Source organism: Mytilus edulis, chromosome 1 (genome assembly GCF_963676685.1).
Source record: "Mytilus edulis chromosome 1, xbMytEdul2.2, whole genome shotgun sequence".
NCBI classification, from domain to species: domain Eukaryota; kingdom Metazoa; phylum Mollusca; class Bivalvia; order Mytilida; family Mytilidae; genus Mytilus; species Mytilus edulis.
Window position 1 is genome coordinate 81564019 of NC_092344.1, and position 23594 is coordinate 81587612.

The window sequence follows — 23594 nt, forward strand, 5'->3', positions numbered from 1 at the left end:
AAATCGAAATGGAGCTAACATCAATAGACATAAACATTTCACCAAGGTTTCAGGAATACTGCTGAAACAATTTTTGCGTGATTGTCCAAAAACTGGAAAATACCCCATTTTTTTAATGAACCCCATAACTCGGAAAGGTAAAATCAAAAATTTATAAAAATCAATAGATGCAAACAGTTTACCCAAGTTTAATGCCAATTGGTTCAAGTGTTTTGAATTATTATCTGACATGTTGACGGTGGAGTGACAGATGGACAGACAGACAACAGTATATCATAATACGTCCTGTAAACAGGCTTATAAAAACACTACCAACAAGTTATCCCACTGCAACCAAGTGCCTACAGAAAAACAATAAAGACAGCACCACATAAGTATATGACTTTTGTCATAATGGCAACAAAAAAAACAACACTAAAACTTTCATGATGTTTTAATACAAAAGATTGAATAAATAGACATATACATCAAACTTAATAATACAAACAGTGTCCCAATGTACTCCCCATTCTAGTTCTGAATATATGTGTCTGAATGAAGATCTTCAGAGTTGTGAATGTTTTTGTTTTTCATTCCAACTTCTAGAAACACCAGTAAGTATAAATCCCTTAACTTGTAGACAAATTCAATGTGAAAACTGTATGGTAAGTGTTAAGAAACAATATAGTTCTGCTTTACAGATAACCATTATAACATCATTTAAATAGAGTGATAACAGAGTGATAACAGTGTAATAGATTTTTTATCTCTGTGCTTACAAGTTCTGTGAGGTTTTGTTTATGATAATCATTGTAACACCTATTTGGAATAGACACCCAAAAAAAAGACTAAATAATTTTAAATAAGAAATTATCAACCTAATTTATGCAACACGCCCAGCATCTTTATGTTAGAATTGATTGCAGATCCAAAATCTAAATTACAAATCAAACAGAAGTCTGGTTTGTAGTGCTTCACTTTTTATAAATGAATTTAAATCTAAATATCAATCAATTTTAGGAATAATAATTTTTCGGTTACGTCACAACAAAAAAAGTTCAAATATTTAAAAAAAAAATGAATACATACTAAACTGGTCTTTACAATCACTTTTGATTTTCAAATTTGGGTACGATGCACATAAATTTTCACATGTGAGATTTCAAACATTTGAATTTGTTAATAATGATTGATAGTTGATAACTGGTCCAGTAATAAGATCTAATAAATAAGTAACAACCCCATTAGTGTTTTTTTCTGAACTTATAAAGAACTTGGTAACACAGAAGTGAAAATATATAATTCACACACTATTCCTTACTTTAAATCAAAAGTTTTATATTCTTATGGATGTGAATATAATTTTTTCCACAAGTAAATAGTAAAGGAAGTCCAATTGGAAGCCTCTTAATTTCCTGTGTGCTTTATCAAGTTAACAAGGGCACTAGTGGGCTCTGGGTATTTTTAGAATTATATATAGTCCATGACTACAAAACATCTTATCAAAACTACATGTGTAAAATGCTTTGCTTTGTTGTATCCTGTATTTCTTGGAAACTGTCAAAAATTATAAAATAAACTACTAAAAATGTCAACGTTCATACTTTTGATAGTTACATGCCATTTCAAAATGTAATAGATTAGCACAGCTATTTCAATGATGTGATAATAAGGGAGGACAGGAATTGAACAAGTGGTTAACACTTAAGCATATATAATATATACTCATAATCAATTATTAGAAAATACAACAGACATGTAAAATCAGAGGATTTATTTCCTAACATGATTTATAACAAAAGAAATATATTTATCACTTTTTGGTTAAAATAAACAAGTCAAAAACACTGAAATATCTGATTAAAATACAACAACTTTCTAAAATCTTAACTCCATATTGATTAGGACCCTTCTTTCAACAACAATTTAGTAAATCTGTTTGAAATTGGAAGTTGTCAAGTCAAAACTAAATATAGAATACTGGAGACCAAACATTATTAATGCAAGATCTTGCAGTGTGTATCAAATCAATGCCAGTAAAGAAAAGGAATTCAGTATTTAAAAAAAAATATAGAGTCTTTCTAAAAAAAGAAATCACTTTCAGTACTGAATACAATGTTACCATTAAAGCCTATATAAGTGACAAAAGCAATTAACAAGGTAAGAGTTAACAAGCATTAGTTTGGTGTTCTACTGATTATGGCAGACACATACCAGTCATATCTCCAGAACCAAATGTTTAAAATTTTATTTCTTGATGACAGAAAGTTAAAAACTCGAGTCTCACACGAAAAATGTTTATAAAATGTTACAATAATCAACAGTGTTCATGACCCAGCATGTGAAATGTAAGATGGCGATAACAGCATTACCTACATGTTTTAGATGGACTACTATATATATTATATACACATTTTATGTACAGGCATTCAGTACTGTTCAACATTCTTTGAAATCATAAACTCTCGGAAGAAATAAATCTGTTAAGAGGATTGTAAAGATAAGTTCTATGAGGACTAGAAAACAAGAATATATCAACAAACACAAAGCCCTTATAAAATAAACAATCTTCAAAAAGCAATACTCTGCATTCACACACAGTTATACACTTCTCATTTTATCCATTTAAATAAAATGCTTTTGCTTCCAACATGACTGAAGTCAACGGAGCCCTATTGTTCAGTCATGTCAAGAAAATAAATATGACTGCACTGAAGTTCCATTTTGTAGTAGAATCAGAAGCTACAAGTTTGTTTATGTCAAATGTATGTTACAGTTAATATATGCTAAAAAGAAATTATGAGAGAAAAGGAATGGATTATTTGTATTTATCAAATATACTATTATACTTATTGGAATTTTACAGTCCAAACTTTTAAGGTTTATTGTTTAAATAAAGGATCATCAGGTAATTTCTGTTTTTCTTTGTTTTTATGTCAATTGACTCTCTGGTGATAAAAATACCATAATAGATTTTGATCAATCAAAGCAATAACATCTGAATTTTAAATATAACTAATAACCAGCACAGTTAACTTTGGTAATTAAACTTTTTCAAAGTTGTATTTTTTAAATTGGATTCAATGTGTTGGATTTGATGATAAGTTTTAGTACTGGAATTCATGCTTCCTAAGTATCTGGTTAGTTATTATAAAAGTCTATACTTTAAGTACAGGAACTACAATGAATTAAAGATCTCTACTGACCCAAAACATACATATTCATTGGTAACTAAAAACGGAATAAGTTATGAGGTAAGATAGGTAGAGATATCATTCAGGTTCTAGTTTTCAAAATGTTCAAATATCAGTTTGTGTACTGGTAATAAGGAAAATAAAATGCAACAAAAAAAGCATGAACTAGAAATTTCGTTTGAGCATTAAGAACTTAAACCTGTAAGAATACACATATGCACTTAAATGGACAAAATGTGAAGAGTATACTTTTGTAAACAGCAATAGACAAAAACTTATTAAAATATATTCCATCTGGCAGTTAAACAAAAAAATCATTATAAACTCTATCATTACAACAAAATTATCACAATACAAAAACCATTAAGTGTTTTATTAAAAAGTACAACCTCCCCGTCTACAGGGAGACTAAGTGAATATCACATGATCTATACACAATGGATATCAAAGCACTATTCTTATTAAATTATACACTATTTTACATCATGTACATTATATGCCATTTCTTGTCAACAATAACACTGGCTATTTATGAGGATATATCAATATATACATTTGTACAGAGATGAGACAGCTTCCTATCTGTGGTCACGAGATGTGGTGCGACGTCTCTTGCTTGGAGGGGGAGGAGGTAGATCGGTTGCATCTGTAAACAGAATAGCACATGCCAATATGAAATCATATTTTTCATTTATGTTAACATACATGACATAATAGATTTTTTTTTGTAAGTTCCAATAGCATGGTTATAACAGTGTACCAAAGTTTCCAAAACTCTCATATTTTGTGTAATTGTCCATCAAATTTCAATTTGGGTTTAGGTGAGAGGTAGTTGAACCAGGCATCTGATATCAACCGGAGTTTTTGGTTGGGTTCATGTTACTAAGTCTTTATTTTTCTAAGATGTCTTGTGTACTATTATTTGTCTGTTTGTCTTTTCAGCCATTGCCTTGTCAGTTTAAATTTCAATCTATGAGTTTGAATGTCTCTCTGGTATATTTTGCCCCCTCCCTGAAATGGCATTGATATTATTTTATAATTACATAAATATTTGAAGTTGATGCAATCTTTTTTTGTTTTAACAATAACACATTTTCAGTTCATAAAGTTGTGTGAGGAGAAATTACTATACAAACAAGCCCATATTTAATTCCCCTTCACCATAATTGATATTACGCTATTGTTTCAGGTAATGGGTTTACACTTATTTTTTGGGCCCTGTTTAAGTGATTCTGGCATAAGTTTTTAGAAAATAAAACACATACATTAATATTGAAACAGAAGTAAAGAGAAGTAAACTCTTTAATACTTGATTTGCTTTAATTGCTTTACTTTAGTAAAGAGATTGAAAAAATGTCAGACTGGTTTTTCCTAAAGTTACAGAACATACCATTTTGTGTATCAACACTCTGAAGTTTAGGCTTTGCTGATCGTGTTGATCTCTTACTATTATCATCTTCAGCACTGGGGGAAATTTGTCCACTTCTAGTTCTAACAATTCTTCCAGGTGACTTTTCTCTAGCTTCTACAAAAATAATGCATTATTATAGGTTCTTTTCTTACAGTTTAAAAGCTAATAATAGTCATACACAGTTCTGTTTCATACTATATTTGTTTGTTCTAGTAGGTTACATAATTTAATGCCCTTGAATGGGTATTTGTTGTACACCTATTTTGAAATGGAAATCTGTCAGACTTTACATTCATGTCAGATACCAATAATCAAGTGACCATAATCACAATGAATCTAATAATTTCGATTTTTGTTTTGCTGCTACATTCATGACATTGTAGATTGGTTTATGTCAAATCTTCACCAGAGATATGTGACCTCATATTTTTTTTTGTTTCCTTTGCCAGTTTGGTGTACAATTCTTATCTGTTATTTTTTTTAGAGAACATTGAAGATAAAATAGATGTCTTTAAAAGCAAAATTGTAAGTTAAGGCCACACCAATTTAATTTCTTGTTCTACGGATTTTTGGACTCCAAAAATTGGGGCGAGCGAGCGATTTGAAAATTTTAATAAAAAAATATTTAATTTGAAAATTTTTGAGGCGAAGCTGGAAAAGTAAAGGCGAGCGATTATAATTTTTTTTTGTAAACATAAAATAGTAGGTTTTGACAATATTAAAACTCAATTTATGACTTGTACTTTGAAATTTCTTTAATTTATGAAGTATTTTTTCCCTGTTCACCATGAAATAATTGTATATTTAAATCTGGTCTATGTATGTGGGACTGACAATTGGCCAATTTTCCATCTACTTTAAGTCATAATCAGGTTGGGAACAACCCCTTAATGTTATAATCTAAATATCCCATTTATGAGGGGGTCAATATATTAAAGTCATAATATATTTCTTTGTAAAAAACATCTTTTAGTACAAAAGGGTTCATATGTTCCCAAAGAACTATATATCTATCTTGTATTAAATGGTCAAAACATGTCCAAGAATTTTGTAAACCTATTAACACATTTACTTTATAAACAGTTTATTCAATATTATTCAAAATAAGTGGACCCCTCTTTTAGAAAAATTGTTTAAAATAAAAATTATGATGTATTTCTCCTCTTTTTGAGTAAAACAATCTAAATTTTCAAAGGTTTTGAATAGTAGCACTATACAAATCCTTGGTATTTCTATTTTCTTTTCTACAACAGAAAAATTACCCCTTGTCTGAGGGCGGGTTGTTCCGACAGCCTAATAATAACAATCATGACAATCACAGGTCAAATACGGCCTTTTACACAGGGCTTTGATCCAGACCAAACAGCAAGCTTTAAGGGACCCCACACTTATTGGTGTACACAATTCGAACAGGAAAACCAACTATCTAATGTATATATCCAAACGAGAAAATACCAATGAACCACATCTACAAACGATAACTGCTGAACGACAGGCCCCTAAATCAATCAGGACAGGTACATAAACATGCAGCGGCTGTGTATAGTTTTGTTTCTCCAGCATACAATATAATCGCAGGTGAAGGCAAATCCTTCAGAAGTTCTTTTTACTTTATTTTAACAACGAACATCTTTTGATAGGGAATATAAGTAAGGGGGAAAGAAACCAATGTTTAGTTCTGTACAGGTATTTCCGCTTATATATTTATATTGGAGCACTCTCACGTTTCATGCTGAAACAAATATTTTCACAGATATTTACACAGTGTTATGGGGTGCTTATAGGTTTAAAATCGTTATTAACAGGTTTAGAATGTGATTTTAAAAAACAAATGTTGATTTTATAATATTTACAAAAAAAAAAAACGGTGCGGGAAATGGACAAGATTACATTTCCGGATGCGGGAAGCGGGAATATAAAAAAAATAAAAAAATTCTGTTTTGAAACAAATAGGTGCGGGCGGGTCCGTCGAACAAGTAATCAAATTGGTGTGGCCTAAGTTTGAAAAGATTTTCTTCTAATTATTTCTATCATGTCTATGTAAATAAAATTATGTATTAACCTAAACTGTTTTTTCATGTTTGTTTCTGTATTTCTTTCTAACATTTAAGAAACATGAAACTTAACAATATCATGAAATACCTTTAGTTTGTTGTTTGTCAATGGTGGTTGGTGACTGTCGACTCTTGCGATTTTGAATGTTACGTTTCACATTGTCTTCTTCAACACTTTTGCTCTGTTTAAGCTCTTTAGGACTAACTTTGATCTTTTCTTCAGGTTTATTTTGAGTCCTAGCTCTAAGACCACTTTTCACAGTATCAAATAATGTAAGACCTTCACCAATTTCAGTTTGCATTTCTTCACTTTTACCTAATTTCTCATCAGTTTCTTCTGAACAGTTTTCAATATGAAGTCTCTTATCTGAATCTTGTGCAGGTTCACTGTCCGATGTAGTTTTTCTTCTTCGTGACTGCCTCAGAGATTTAGATGAAGAATCATCCACTATTTTATATTGTTCCACTTCTTGTTCAACAGATTTCTGACGTACTGGTTTAGGTGGCCTTAAATTGTGTGTTGATTCAGATGCATCCGATGCTTTCCTTGCTCTGAGAGACATAGTTAGTGATTGAGATTCCTCTTGTTTTTGTTCTGTAGTTGGTTCAACAACAGCTGGTTTTCGAGATACCTTCAACACTAATGGTGGAACAGTTGGTTCCCCTGCAGAGTTTTCGCTCTTCCTATGATCGGATCGTGTTATCACAGTTATATTAGTTTCATTTGCTAACTCCTCTTTGCTAAATGGTTGTGAATTTGTTATAATGCCATGAGAAAGATGAAGCTTGATAGGTCCCTTTTCATCTGATTTACCTTTTTTCACTGGTGACACACTTGTAGATTTCTGACTAGATTTGGGAGAAGTTTTTTCAGAATCACAGTTAACTTTTAATGAAGAATATTCAACACCTGTATTGCACGAACTATCAGATTTCTTGTTCAAATTTTTATTTTTCACACTTTTATCAAGCAATTTATCATTTTCAGGATTTATAGTATTTATTCCTGAACCATTATTATTTGTTGGCACTTTAGAAAGGTCAATTTTTGATGTTGTAACAGTTGAGTCTAAGCTTGTTGAATCCATTACGGAAACCTCAATTGGCACTTTCACATGATCACTTGCATTTTGTTTATGATTCTCCTGAATATTTTGCTCAGAAGAGTATTTAAAACTACTGTCAGAACCAGATTTGTTTGACTGGTTATAAATATTAGAAACAGCACTAACACTAGAGGGAGCACTTTCCTGAGAAGGTAAGGAATGATTTCCAGATCCTAAGTTTCTAGTATCACTTCTACAATCACCATTCTTGTCACTATCATGTGCATCATTTGATTTGGGAGTTTTTTCACTTAAAACATGGTTAAAAATTGGAGAGTTTGAACTATTTTTTACTCCATTTTCAGCTTCTGTTTTCAGAGGATCTGAAGAGGAATTTGATAAAATATCACTATTTACTATATGGTTATCATTGTTTAGAGTTAGATCCGATTCCATTGGACCATTTATCACATTGTCTGAACTGTCCATGGAATCTTTTAGTCCATCACTTTTCAGTGACTGAGGAGAAGTGCAGGCTCTAGAACCCACTGATCCTGGTGAACGTCTCTGAGAATGAGGTAGAGTTGATGATTCAGGAAGAAGAGGTTTAACTAGTTTTTGAACAGATTCAGTCAATTTTTTCGGATCAAAAAATTGCTGCGGTAATGGATTCAACAATGCTGAAGCAGGAGATCTTCGTTTGTACGACCCAGACTTTGATAGTTTTGTAACGTCATTTTCACTTGATCCAAGAATATTTTCCGGTCTTTTTATATTGTTCATCAAGTCATTTTTTAGAATACCCTGAGCATTCATTCCTTCTGCATGTTTACCTATAGCACTATTCACAGACATCATATTTTCTAAAGAGATCAATTCCATAGCTGCTGATACAGTTAAATTCCCACTTATTGGTGATTTAGCTTTTCTTTCATGGTTTTTCTGTGTCAAATAAGATGAAATTATATCATTTTGCATTGATTCCATTTCAGAAACAGGTGTTTTATCAACGTTATGTCTAGTTTTATTGCACATGTTGATGTCACTTGTTTCTTTCGGATCATGATTTGCAAACAATCTTGGAGAAGGAGTTCTTGCACTAGTTTGTATGCTTGTTGGAGAATGTAGGTTATCTATTCTACTAGGGACAGCCAGCCTTGAATTTGACAATAAATGCTGATTTGATTTATCTTGTTTCCCTGAAATAAATTATATGATCACTGTGAATACAGTTAAAACTTTATAGCATTATATATATATAACAACTAGAAAACAAAGTAGCTGATTAAATTAGTACATATTGAATCAGGGAGCATATGTTAAATGCAACTCTATATGCAAACATTCTTCAGGAGCCTGTAATTCAGTGGTTGATGTTTGTTTATAATGTGTTACATATTTGTTTTTCGTTCATTTTTTGTACAGAACCAAGGCCATTAGTTTTCTCGTTTGAATTGTTTTACATTGTCATTTTGGGGCCTTTAATAGCTGACTATGCAGTATGGGCTTTGCTCATTGTTGAAGGCTGTACAGTGACCTATAGTTGTTAATTTCTGTGTCATTTTAGTCTCTTGTGGAGAGTTGCCTCATTGGCAATCATACCACATCTTCTTTTTTTCATATTCAAATAAAAAAAAAAGACTCATACTAATGCACCTGATAGCAGTCACTATTCCTGCAAAGTACTATTTTTCTTATATTAGAATTAAATGTAAAATACTGCTTTCTTGGCATTTTTTCACCCATTTCATTTCCTCAATAAACAATTAAAAAAACCAGGTTTAATATATGTTGATATACACCAAAACACAGAGGCATAGATCTTTACATAGTAATTACAAGAGCAATGTTTGATGAAGTTTGATTCAGTCTTTGTCTGAACTCTTGTTATAAATTCAATGATCTACATCTACCCTGGATACTCAAATAGATTTACAATATCTTGATTATAAATAGCAATAGCTGTAATACAGTACTGCACTATAAACATCTAACATGTGCATGATGTGCTTTGCTATTGTTTGGACAATGTTGCTGAACACCAATTTTTTTATAACAGGATAGGTGCATTCGTTCTTATGTTATTCTATTATACCACTGTCCCAGGTTAGGTGAGGGTTGTGATCCCGCTAACATGTTTAACCACACCACATTTTTTATGTACGTGCCTGTCCCAAGTCAGGAGCCTGTATTTCAGTGGTTGTTGTTTGTTTATGTGTTACATATTTGTTTTTTGTTCTTTTTTTTTATATAAATGAGGGCGTTAGTTTTCTAATTGTTTTATATTGTCATATCAGGGCCTTTTATAGCTGACTATGTGGTATGGGCTTTGCTCATTGTTGAAGGCCATACGGTTACCTATGGTTGTTTATTTCTGTGTTATTTGTGGACAGTTGTCTCATTGGCAATCATACCACATCTTCTTTTTTATAGGTACATTTTATTGATATATTATGAGATGGTCTTGGATGGGGGGTAATTTCTGTACATGTATAATATATATATACTCATTTTTTTAAAGGGCATTTTTACTCTAATCTCTATATTTTTGTCCCCTATTCTTTATTCTGTACATGTATGCTTTGAAAAAGTATATACAGTCTAGATAGAGTGTCCACAAAGTGTGAAATGTACATCATGTTAACCAAAATGTTTCTGAATATATTTTTTGATCTTTATGCGAAAAATCTGAAAAGCATTGATCTGTTCAACCTCAATGAAGATCAAAATTAAACATCGAGGTCTTATTACAACTATTGATACTTTGTGATGGATGCAATATGGACATTGATTCCGTATTCATGAGAATATCAATTTATCTCCTTAGCTAGCGATGGATAATGCATGAATCATATGTGATCAGTTATTTTAAGGAAAAGAAAGTCAACATTGAACATGATGAAATTGAAACAAAGGTAAATCATTTGACTGACTGATTGCATCCACAAAAATCATTCTTACACAGGTTAAAACGATGATCAACCTATATTTGTATAAATTATATAATATGAAATTAAATAGGCCTAGAAAAATTCAATTGCACAAGTTCACTTAATCTATTTACCGGTATATCTATATTAATGTTTATATCCCTTCTATGACCATCAGAGGTTTTCAGAGGTCAACTCAGTAGTTAATTAGATGGCGTCTAAATTAATAAAAATCCGCAGTCAATTGACGATTCCAATTTTGTTGACTTATTTGTAGATTTTAATTTACAAATCATTTCTAATGTTTAAAGTATCTCTTGCATGTCTTAGGTGATGGAATGTTTTCAAAATAATTGCCATTTAAAATAATAAATTTGTACAAAAACATTGATCTAGGGCAATAACAATTTTAAGGTGTTTTCTTATCATTCAAGATCTGGTATGACTAAATAGTATATATACATGTAACACCTCTATGATAATTCTTACCCTGTCAGATTTTCACAATGGTTTTCAATATATGAAAAAAAATTATAATACTACTTAACATAATTTGTTTACACAAGCCAGAGTTAGGTTGATGTCTTTAAAATAGTTTATAATCATGAGGACAGACACCAAAAATATGGACCATGCCATTAAAGATATATGATCTTAATTAGATTTAATCTTCTGCATCTGTTGAAAATCCTGCTAATCTGGAACTCTGCATAATGAATACAATATACAGGTTTGAAAAGAATCATTCAGTTGTTAATTTTTTTCTTCAACTATTTTTCTAGCAACTGTTTTGTTAACTCTTGTTCTAGAATTTTAGGCTTCAAAGGTTCTTACAAATATTGAAACTGAACTTTTTTATGTGTTTGTGTTTTCTCCTTTGTAAACCTACCATGTGGATGTTTATGTGTTTGTGTTTTCTCCTTTGTAAACCTACCATGTGGATGTTTATGTGTTTTCTCCTTTGTAAACCTACCATGTGGATGAAAATTGTCCTGTAAATACTGCATACTGTCTACTTTCTGTAACAACTGAAGGTGTTCCTTTGTAAGAACATCTTCGTGCAAGAAATGCTTTGGGCTTTTCTTTTTGTTCTTACTAAATAAATGCATCATTGCCACTTGATGGTCTGTCAAATCATTGTTTTTAGTCAAATCACTATTTTTCTTTTTCAATGCAGGGTGCCTTAGAGCTTTATCAATTGCCAAAATATTGGAAACATCATTGCTGTACTTCTCATTTTGTTGTTGATTCGACATGGCATAGCCAACAGTTATCACTTGTTGGTCAGGTTTGTTTAATAAATTCTGTTTTTGAACTATATTTTCATTAAACACTGATTTAGAAAATTCTTCCACATGATTGTGATTGTTAGCAGATTTAAAATCCGATTCACCAGGTTCTGATGGTGTATCGTCTGATCTCTCAGATGAACTCCCCACACCGGAGTCATTATAGTACACTTTAGAATTTATTTCAGTTGTGCATCCCGTAGTAACAGCACCAATATCATTTTGCATATGAGTGTCATGTATGGATTTTGTATGACTGGAGTGTTCAGTGTTAACACCAGTACTACTGTTCGAGCAGCTGCCTGTTTTTTTGGCTGGATTTTTCAGAGGGTTGAGCAAATTTTCAGAAGTGATAAATTTCATATGGTCCTTATTGGATAAATGTTTATGAGATGAGTAAGTAGATTCAGCAGTGCTTGTTCTAGAACCACTGGAAACTGTGATGTGATGACCATGTAATGCTGCAGTTTTGTACAGATCTTTGTTTGAAGAAATGCTCTTAGAACAAGTTTGTGATGGAAAGTTACTTTTTCCAGACATATCTAATAGAATATTGGACCGTTTACTGACACTTGCTATGGGACTAGATTGCACTAAATTGTAATTTTGTGATGACGATAATGCCAAACTGCTACTTTTAGCAGATACAGTCACAGATAATGATTCGCTGCCTTGAATACGAGATCCCACAGTCAATGCAGAATTTGTTTGACACTGCTGTAAAGGAACAGAACAGTATGTACTTGATGCTGGCATATTTGAGTTACAAGTACTTGGTAACTTGTTATGTGATATTATATGATTCATTCTCTCTTTGGACAGCAGTGTTTGTTCACGACTATTCAATCCTAGAGGTGAAAGTCTATCAAATGTTACACAGTTTTTGGCAGGATTAGAATCCGAATGCTCCATTGGTTCCAGATGTCCTGTATAAGGATTTATGATCTTTCCTACAGTGCTCTCTGGTAATATTGGTTCAGTCCCTGTAGATGACATAATTAAAGCCTTACTACTCACAACTTCAGGATAATTTGCTCTATCATCATTAACTGAAGAAAGCATCATTTCTGATGTTGATGGCACAGATTTAGAAAAAGTAACAGAAGGTTGAGTGTTAGCTGCCAAAGCCTGTGTTACCATAGGAACAGGTAGAATGTTATTTCCACTACCAGATGTCGGCATAGAGTAAGACGATAAAACGGGATTTGAAACACTTTGTATAGTAGCTTCTCCTTCACAACCCGCCTTTGGCTTTCTTGGTTTACGCTTTTTCTTTAACGGTGGACTTGATTCTGGGGGTGGCGGTATCATTTTAGAGTTCATAAAATTGTTCATTCCAGCTAATGCGAAGGCAGGATCAGTTTGTAATAAATTGACCAGTAATGGGCTTGTTGTTGGAGGAATTCCTCGAATGCCCCTTGCTATATTATTAACCCAAGCACTCCCCTCAGGATAGGGTGGAGGAGGTTTATCCATACCTACAGCATTTTGTTCAATTTCAGCTGGAAAATGACTGTATGAAGGAACTTGTGCTTTACTGGATGAAGCTGTATGAGATGCAACATTTTGAATATTTTTGTCAGTATGGAAATTTGCACCCCCAATTATATTAGGATTCCTTCCTACATGCACAGTATTCTGAGCACTTTCACTCTCTGGTGTAAGAATGGAATCAAATATAGATGCCCCCTGTCGAAGATAGTCTGCAATATTCCTACGGGTTGACTGAACATTGGTAGGACCTGGAGACCCATAATCATGGGCTCCCCCTCCAGAGTCAAGTAATGATAAGTTAGGAGCATCAACAGTATCATCTGCTGTCCTAAAAATAAGTTGTGTTCTTGCATTATTTCTTCCTGCAATTGTCAGTGAAATAAGCTGATCTCCCTCTATCTGAACAGCTAATACTCCAAGCTGCCTTAGAGTAACATTGCCTTGTTGTGCAAGTTGTTTCAGTCTCCATGCCGCTTCTCTTGGTATATTAAATGTCACACGCACACTATTCCAAGGTTCTACTTTCTTTAAAATCAGCTTTCTTTTATCTGTAAAATGCAAGTAGTAAATATTATTATATAAACATGAAAATGTTGTCAGTGTAATCATTAGTAAATAAACATAGCATGGCAATACATCATTATACATAGTCCCCTACCGGTTAAGAATTCATTGTACTGGATCAAAATGCTTACTTGATCTACATAATCTATAAGTTGTCATGGTGTAAACTAAATAACAAATATCAAGTCAATATATATTAAAGCATGAACGAAAAATATGTGGAAAACTGATTATTTGATTGAATTTTATAAGTCCAAGGACCATAACTCTGCCCAAAATCATCAGACCAGGACAAAATTTGAACTTGATCTGTAACTTGTTATGATAAACTATATTCCAAATTTCAAATCAATATCTTCAAGAATGAAGGAAATAAATGGGGAATGTGTCCAAAGGGACACAGATGATGTCCCTGCTAGCATATAACATTATAAAGGGACATAGCTCAAGAACTGTAAAAGTGAAGATGCCCAAAATTTGAACTTAAACTGAGTTTAGTGGTAATAAGCATTATATATACATTTCATTAAATTAAGTTAAGACAAACTTAAGTTCAGAGAACAGTCACGAAAAAATTAAGCAATTTTTCCATTTGTAAAGGGGCATAAACCTACAATGGTAATTATAATGAAAGTGTTTGTAAGCACTGAATGGTAAAAATTGCTTTAATTTATCAGTTGGTAGTAAAATTGAAAATGGCATTGTATAAAGCTTTGGTTTAAGTTGATTCAACAACCATTCTAGGAAAGACACCTTCAATTTTCATAGAAGATTTTAAAAAGCATTGATTGTAGTAGATTTAACTATAATCATGGACATTTAGGAAGATACTACAATTTAAAACACAAATTTTTGATTGATATTTTGAAATTTTCCAGCAATTTTTCCATTCGTAAAGGGAATAACTCTAGAACAGTAAATGTGACGGCACCAAAATTCAAACTTGATCTGTATTTTGAAGTAATTAGCATTGTGTAAAAGTTTCATAACATTTAGTTGAGGCAAACTAAGGTAAGGAAACGGAAATGGAAAATTAAGCAATTTTTCCATTTGTAAAGGGGCATAACTCTAGAACGGTAAAAGTAACACCACCAAAATTCAAACCTGATTTGTAATTAGTGGTAATAAGCATTGTGTATAAGTTTCATAAACATTTGTTGAGACAAACTAAAGTAAGGGAACGGAAACCAACTTTGGGACGCATGTACATACAGACGGACAAAGGTAAAGCTTAATGCCCCCTCCGCTAGGTCGGGGGCATAAATGGGGGCATAAAAAGTGTGGAAAACTGATTTGCCATACTAACGGATGGATACACACAGACCGTTCATGAACAGACGTAGTGCAAACCTCAAGTCCCTTACCGACAAAGTGCAAACCTAAAGTCAACTTCGACTTTGTCGGTAGGGGACTAATAAGCACTGTTTTAAATCTCAGGTAAAGGTAGCAGGAGCAAATGTGAAGTTTCATTTCTTTAACTATCCAGTTCAAACTAATGGAAGTATTTAAGGACTACAACAGTGTTCTTACTTGGATCAACATTTTATCACTTAAATGATATAACCTTGTTTATATGCCTGATTCCCAAAGTTTTGTTTATCAATAATCATGGATGTCTACTCATGATTAAAGTATATATTGTTTTGATTTCAACCTGTTTGTGTGATGATTGCTTATTAGTTTTTGAAAGAATCTTTCTTTTTACGATTGTTTTCTTGATATAAATAGGGAATGTGTCCATGGGACATAGATGATGCCCCCCATTGCATTCTGATAAAGTGACATTACTGAAGAACAATTAAAGTGATGCTACCCTAATTCGTACTTGATCTGAGTTTTATGATAATCAGTTCATTTAAAATTTTCCCAATCTTCATTTGATCTTTGTAACTACATTTCATTTAAAATTTTCCCAATCTTCATTTGATCTTTGTAACTACATTTCATTTTAACCAGTCAGGGGACTTACTTAAATAAGTGATTTTCTAAATCACTGATTTAAGTAACATTATTTCCATAAAGGTTGGAAGTTAGAGTTGTCTTTCTTTAATAATCACCTATTTAAGTAGTACAAATTAATCACTAGAAGAAGTGATTTAATTTTATTGTAGCTTTAAATATAGAATACTAATGATCCAGGGACTAATTATGTTTCTAAACTTATCAGAACCAACATCTGTGTTGTCTAGGATGACCAGGTCATTTCAGGTGATGACCTTGTACTGAATCTAGGATAATGACATAAAAATCACTTGTTTAAGTATCAGACCTCAATTTCCTTCCCAAAAATCACTTCTTTAAGTATCATTCTTTTAATAATCCCTACTAATTTCAACACCCCCGAACAGTGAGATTTTTATCGCGAACAGTAGAATTTTATTACATAATCTGAAAGATGAAACCTTGAACTTCACAGGAAAAATACTCCCACTGCTGGGAAAAATCTTTTAAGAAAGTATCAGTTCATTATGTAAAGCCATTATTATAGCATTTTTTTCAACTAAAATAGAATTTTCAGCTAAATGATAGCATCAAAGTCAGAAACCTTTCTACTTAAAAGAAGCAAAAAGTTTATTTTTTTTAATTCTACTAATTAAAAGATATTATTTAAACCTATGTGTTTAAAATTTGGAAAAAAATACAAAATTCCAATTTGTGATTAAACCACGATTTTGCTACTCAAATAAGTGATTTAAAAATCACCTATTTCAGTAAGTCCCCTGACTGTTAATAAGTGACTGGTTCCAATCTCTTAAATCCTTAAAAAAAAATTACTACTTTTTAACTAACAGAATTTTAACTTGCAAATTCAATATTTTCAAAAGCTGGGCAGTCAGATTTCAGGAAAACCCTAGCCCTTCAGGGATCTCCATCATCCAGCGATGAAAATTGAACGATGGAGGACTTTCACCACGACGAAAACCCTCGTCTATGATGTACGATGTAGCGTGATCAAGCGAAAACATTGCTTATCTAAATTATATTTATTTGAATTTTAATTATAGATTAACTAATATTTTCATTAATCGTCATTGTAACAATTCCAATACCAAGTTCTGCATGGCTCCCCTTAGTCGAGAATGACAAAACCCATGAATTTTCTTGCTATTTTGGTAATTGTTTAGGGGGTTTGAAACTGAGGGATACATGCTTTTCATTGTCAAATTCAGAAGTCATAAACCGGTATTGCTGATTTTCAGTATCAACAACAACACGATTCATAAGTGTTTTGAAAAGCTTGAAGAGATTGGGGGGGGGGGCAAATGTTTATGACTGAATAGGTTTTTAATGACTTTAACTAGCAAATTGCATAGTATTATATATTATCACTATGTAACATGCATCTTTCAATTCTAAATGTAAACCGTAAGTATCAATTTGATTTTAAACTACAAAATCAGTTCGGAATTACGATACAAGATTTCTTCACAGTTAATATTTATGTTTTAACTTTTTTAACTTGAAAAGTGATTTGATACTATCTTTATTGCTGTATTCTTGTTATATGGCGTGACATTATTTTCTGTTTCACGTTTTATTTTGTACTTGTTTATAAAGGGGATAATGATTGCGTAAGTCAATAAAGAGGCATGTGTTAGACTTGATAAACTTGGATTATCATACAAAAAGCCTTAGGGTAATGAAAGTGCCTGCATTCGATTATATTTGCTACAAAATATGGCGATAGATATGAAAAACAATACCAGTAATTTTTTTATGATATTGGGGACCATTTGAAACTGACGATGGCGGGGTGCCATCATAAAACAGGTCATGAAGATCCCTGCGTTGTTTAATAGACATGCATATCAGGCAATGAACTTATATACCAAATATGCATGTAATTGTCTTATTACACATAAAATTATTCATTTGTCATTAATATGATTTTCTTTTCTCAAGAAGTTGCTGAACAATGAAAATAAGATCAATTATGGACATAATTTAAGACAGAAAAGTCAATGCATCTAGATACAAGATATAAAATATCTAGATCTTCTACCTTCTGAAATATAAAGCTTTATATGTTGTAAATCTATTAAAAAGAAATCTAAAATCCAAAATCACACATTTGATTTACTTTAGATCTCAGTCTGTTTGATATTCTGCTACAAACAGTTGCAAACACAGTAAAAATTACTAACCTGTTGATAAAAGTTCTTTGAGCTGGCTTTGAAAATCTTCCAATCGCGACTGAAGGTTTGGGTCATTGATATCTCCTTCACATGTGAAGACTGTCTCGATGTAGTCCTCTTGAGGACCCATCCTCACAGTGATGGCATGGAACCACCTGAGAAAAAGATGAAGATTTCAATTTCTTTGATTTAACTTCCTTGTAGCAAAATGAGATATATACATTATATTAATAAAGCAAGGACTGAAATTAGTGAGGGTTCTTATTAGCAAGGTTCTCACTAGGATATTTTGAGGCAAAGCCCTTAAGTAATTGAATATAAATGAAAACTTATTGCTTTGACAGTCTACGAAAATAAACAATCCACAGTTTAACAGTTCTTTCATTTTCGCTAAAACTTAAAAACAACTATTTTTTACAATAGAAAGCATTACCATATAATTCAATACAACCTTCAGTTCCAAAATCTTTTTTAAACAAGAATGTGTCTTCAGTACACGAATGCCCCACTCGCACTATAATTTTCTATGTTCAGTGGACCGTGAAATTGGGGTAAACCCTCTAATTTGGCATTAAAATTAAAAAGATCATATCATAGGGAACATGTATACTAAGTTTGAAGTCGATTGGACTTTAACTTCATCAAAAACTACCTTGACCAAAAACTTTAACCTGAAGCAGGACAGACGGACGAACGAACGGACGCACAGACCAGAAAACATAATGCCCCTCTAGGTGGGGCATAAAAAACTACAATACTGAACAACATTGTCACAGCAGGAAAACTAGAGAAATCATTACAGCTGATTGCATTGAATGTGTAGGCAAGGATATCTTTGGTTAGCTTGTTTGCTAGCTGAACTGTTAAGTCATTATTAGGTAGGGTAAACTAACATCCTTTAACATTTTTTAAGAGTAGACTAGCCCAACAGATAATCAATCTATCTGTCTGTAGGACTAGGCTACTTCAAAAGGAGGGTATTATGCCTTACATAGTTATTACTTCACAGTTCAGCAAGCTAACCAACGATATTACCTTTGCCTACACACTCAATGCAATCAGCTGTAAACATGGTAAACAATACTTTCCCGATTTTAGAATAAAAATAAAAGTAGTGCTTCTTACTTTTATTATTATTTTTCCCGCCGACTGTTACGAAATCCTCAGAAAAAAAAAAAAATGTGTTGTTCACGATACTCGCTTTCAGTCAATTTCGTTATCGGTAATATTTAAATTTTACCAAGTCAATGAAACAGCAATTTTCATTTAAAAGTAAAGAAATCAAGGCATAAACGATATATTTTCTTCTAAAAGATTTTTAAGTTGGTGGCATGCTTTTCATACTTGTTACACGAGAGCGTACATCAAATCATTCTAACTTTCGGCAAAATCAGTTATTACTTCATCAGAACTTGATGAAATTAGCCTAAAGTAAACTTGTCATTCATGTATTGCACTAGAAACGTCATGTTCCTTTCCAAATAGCGTATCAAACATCGTTTATTTTTGTAAATTTTTCTTCGTCCGACATTTAAATTTATAGAACTACGGATCGGAATCGGGATTTCATCGGAAACGGACCCGCTACGACTGAAATCCGGATTCTTGCGATAACGACTACAGACGCATGAATGGCACTGCTGACAGACAAAAATTGATCCCAAAAGGGAAAATTCCACACACATTAACATACTTTGGTTAGATCTTCTTGATTAATGTAGATATTTCCATGTATATAAGCATTGTTTCAATTTATAGGTTAAAGTTGCTTAACTCTGGGACTATTACACCAGAGACATATATACACATGTGTATATATATGTCTCTGCATACACTTTTAAAGAGGTTCCTGACTGGGTGACTGGTATATACATATATAGTGTATATGCAGCGAGGTTGATATGTTTGATATGTTTGAGTGGTGCTATGGATCTATATTAGTGGAAATACAGAATCAAAACATAGTTTTTATGTTTATATTAATAGAAGGGTTAACCAGAGGCATATATAAACTATATGTATTTATATTTCTCTGGGTTGTTAATATACTGGTCTGTTCTCATTTCATTGTTCTTGTATTTTGATAAATTCTAAAAAAAAAAAAAAAAAAAAAAACGTCACTTATAATGGTTTTATTTTTATTTTTAGTGTCGACTAGACCAATTTTGCACTTTTATTATTTTTTTTATTTCGTCCCCTCGACCCTAATTTTTTACAAATTTTCTCGTTAAACAGATAAAATAAAAAGTCTGGCCTAACTATCCCAACATGCCCAAAGGACTAAATTGATTATGAAAGTTTAAATTCAATCATAAGATAAAACTAATTTGTTTGCTGATCCTCTTCTTTAAAAGTTAAGATTCAGACAACAGAACTGAAAAATTCATTACTTTTTGTTAATAAAGGGGCATAACTCATGAATGGCAAAAGTGACACCACCCTATTTTGATCATGATCTGTATTTTATGGCAAGCTAAAGTTATAGAACAGAAACCAATTCTGAGAATGAACAGACAGAGAGACTAGATAAACAAACAGACAGGACAGACAAAAGTAACACTTAATGAACCCTCTGTTACAGAGGTTGCATTTTTATCTTGTTTCCTTTTCGATTCTGACTAACTATCTCTTTGAAAGCTGTTTTATAGAAATAGAAGAGGTGTAGATTGGCTCATTTAAAATGTAAAAAACCCAAAGCTTTCGCCTCCTCTATTGTATTTATATATGAAAGCAGGGCTCCTACTTCCAATCTAAGGAATCACAGGTTCATTAATGTGGAAAACTATTCTGTGTATGATCAATATATATTTATTGTTTTCATGAAAAAAATATAAAAATTTAATTTATAATTATAACCTAACAAATGTAAATGCAACTTGAATTATTCATCATAAGTTGAAACAATGCATTTATACTAAAATATATACTTATAACTAAGCACTGGTTGTAAACTGATCATGGTAATCGCATGATCCAAATATGGCAGAAGTTGAAATAGATAACATTGTTTTCTGTCAATTTCTCTGTGAAAACTTGTTGTTTTTGAGATTTACTCAGCAGCCAGGTTGATCTGTACAGTTTTGTTGTATATGTAAATACATAGTATTTAATTAGTTCAGCCTTGCTATAATGTGCATGAAATATATTTTCCATGTCTTATGTTCCATAATAATATTAGTATTGTGTATGCTTATTTTGTTAATGTATCTATTTTTTATAAAAGCTAGAAAGGCTTATGATGTTGTTAAGTGACATGCAGACTTAAAACATGTTAAACATGTCAAATAAAGCTTTTGATTTTGATTTGTGTGTGTGTTCTTAATATAATTATACTAAGAATTATCTGATTTCATTTTGATCATAAAATATTTTTTTGCACCAATCTTGGTAAAATTTGACAGTCACAGACTCGAGTTTCTGTAACTTTTGTTTTACATGTATATTTTCAAGAAATTATCATCTGTCAAATTTACTGAGTTCAGTGCAAAAATGTATTTCAAACAACAAACGTGAAGTGTCTTGATGAGGTTTCAGCTTTACATTTTAATTTAAATCTCTGACAAAGTCAAACTGGAAATAATGACCAGCGTTTTGAGTCTTATGACGCTTCAGAAAGGCTTCAAAGCAAAATAATTTAACCCTTTCAACGGCGTCCTCAAAATGTTCAGTCAACCTCAGTTTTCCCCCCTTTTTCTAACTCTCGAAATGATAGATCAAATCATATTTCCCACACAAATTAAATGTAATTATAAACACATTGAGATAACAAGAAACCTTTAAACTAATCCTCGTCGTCAGTTTCGCCATAGAAATACTGAAATATTTCCATATTTACAGCTTCGTTTCCGATTTCCGCCATTTGCATTTGTCAAAATATTTGTTTTTATTTTCCTTCTACCATGTCTACTGCATGATTTTACAATAAAAATTGCCTGGATTTAAAGCACAAATGAGACCTTGTATATCCTCGATTCATACAAGGAAAATTAGAGAGGGACCCGAATGAAAACCGAACGGTTTAAGAGTCCTGATGAAAAATCTGTTGTCATCGCAGCATATGCCGCGAATAGTAGTATGTCATCGCCGCATATGCCATGTATAGCGTTGAAAGTTATAATAATTATTTTGACTAAATTGTGTCATGATAATACACATAAATTGCAGAAACATTTTTCCCTTCCATGCATTAACTTTTTAGTAATTTAAGATTTACATCGTTACAAATATTAAAAACGATGATAATTCGGATAAAATAGATAAACATGAATTGTCAGCTTATGCCTCTATAATGAAGACATGAACTCCCTCACATGTACCAGAGTGGTACAGGGTGCACTAATTCTTGAATCCAGTTAAAAACATGAAAAAGTAGACTGCTTGGTAGCAATACACTTTAAACATTTGCCTGGTTATAAAATACTTTTAATTTTCAATGCAACTGTGATATAACGACATCGGAGACTATTGATATAGCGATTTACAGTAGTTTCCTTTTTCTGCAAAGTCAAATGCAAAATACGAGAGGTACAACGGACTATAATGCAAGAGAGACGCGTTTGTTTTGTTACTTATAAGATATTTAACCTGTTGTTCCTTGTAATGACATGCACTTTTTAAAAGGTGTTACATGATAAAAGTTGAACAGATTGTCAAATATGGGAGTAATGAACATCAACATCAAAATCTTGCAACCACATTCGACCCTACGGTTAGGAAAATGAACACTTTTCGATATAATTGAACGCACAACTATCATGTTGCACTACATTGGACATATGCATTGCGCATTTGTTAAATGCACATCTTTCCTAGACCAACACTGACCTAAACTTGTGACGATGAAGCCATGAAATATACTGATATCGTTAACGCCATTGAACAAAAACAGATGCCGCCATTTGCAATTGCCTTCAAACGCATGCTCTAGAATTTGAGGAACTCTGGGAACGTTAAAGCTTATTTAGCGCGAAATTTAAATGTTTTGTGATTGCATTAAATCAATAATCTTCGTGATCTTGTCCCTACAAAACAATAATTAATTTTGTATAATTATAACTTCAATTGTAATCTCAGAACACATTTTGAACCTATTAGATTCCTAATAGTTTTTTTTTAAATTGTCTGCATGTGATATCAACTTTCCCAAAAAATATTATAATTCGGCTTAAACAAGTGATCACAAGTAATATTTAAGCCTATGATGATGTCTAATGACTATTATGAGGGGGATAGGAGGGGTCCTGATCCCGAAATCCCGGGCTTGAAAAAACGAAATCCCGAAATCCCAGGCTTAAAAACACAAAATCCCAAGGTCCCGAAATTCGCAAAAAAGAATTCCCGGATCCCGAAAGGGTCAATCCCGAAATTCCGAGCTTAAAAACACCCGATCCCGGAGTCCCGATAAAGGTCCTATCCCCCCTCTATGATGCGACTGAGCGCTGACTTGTCAGAGCAATTTTCCATATATATACATTAATTCAATTTAAAAGGACACGAT

The 23594-nt window shown here is 32.3% G+C and overlaps 1 protein-coding gene across 2 annotated transcripts; it reads right to left on the reverse strand.

Annotated features, from left to right (window-relative positions):
- Nucleotides 1-420: 420 nt before the first annotated feature.
- Nucleotides 421-23032, reverse strand: LOC139491854 (serine-rich adhesin for platelets-like). 2 transcript variants are annotated; one of them, XM_071279769.1, is made up of 6 exons: nucleotides 22922-23032; nucleotides 18107-18252; nucleotides 11588-13945; nucleotides 6727-8883; nucleotides 4564-4698; nucleotides 421-3819 (listed from the first exon to the last, which is right to left on the reverse strand). In XM_071279769.1, the coding sequence occupies exons 2-6, from the start codon at nucleotides 18225-18227 to the stop codon at nucleotides 3752-3754; spliced, it is 4839 nt and encodes a 1612-aa protein (XP_071135870.1). In that variant the 5' UTR covers nucleotides 18228-18252; nucleotides 22922-23032; the 3' UTR covers nucleotides 421-3751. The 2 variants fall into 2 exon arrangements, with proteins under 2 accessions (XP_071135870.1, XP_071135859.1); XM_071279758.1 differs by having other exon boundaries at nucleotides 11549-13945.
- Between the last annotated feature and the right edge of the window lie 562 nt (nucleotides 23033-23594).

What these genes read in the sequence shown, in the direction of transcription:
- LOC139491854 (XM_071279758.1), bottom strand. Translation starts at nt 18,227, where the DNA reads ATGGGTCCTCAAGAGGACTACATCGAGACAGTCTTCACATGTGAAGGA. An exon ending in AACACATAAACATCCACATG is followed by an intron (nt 8,884 to 11,548) that starts GTAGGTTTACAA and finishes AATTTATTTCAG; the next exon opens with GGAAACAAGATAAATCAAAT. An exon ending in GAGTGTTGATACACAAAATG is followed by an intron (nt 3,820 to 4,563) that starts GTATGTTCTGTA and finishes TTCTGTTTACAG; the next exon opens with ATGCAACCGATCTACCTCCT.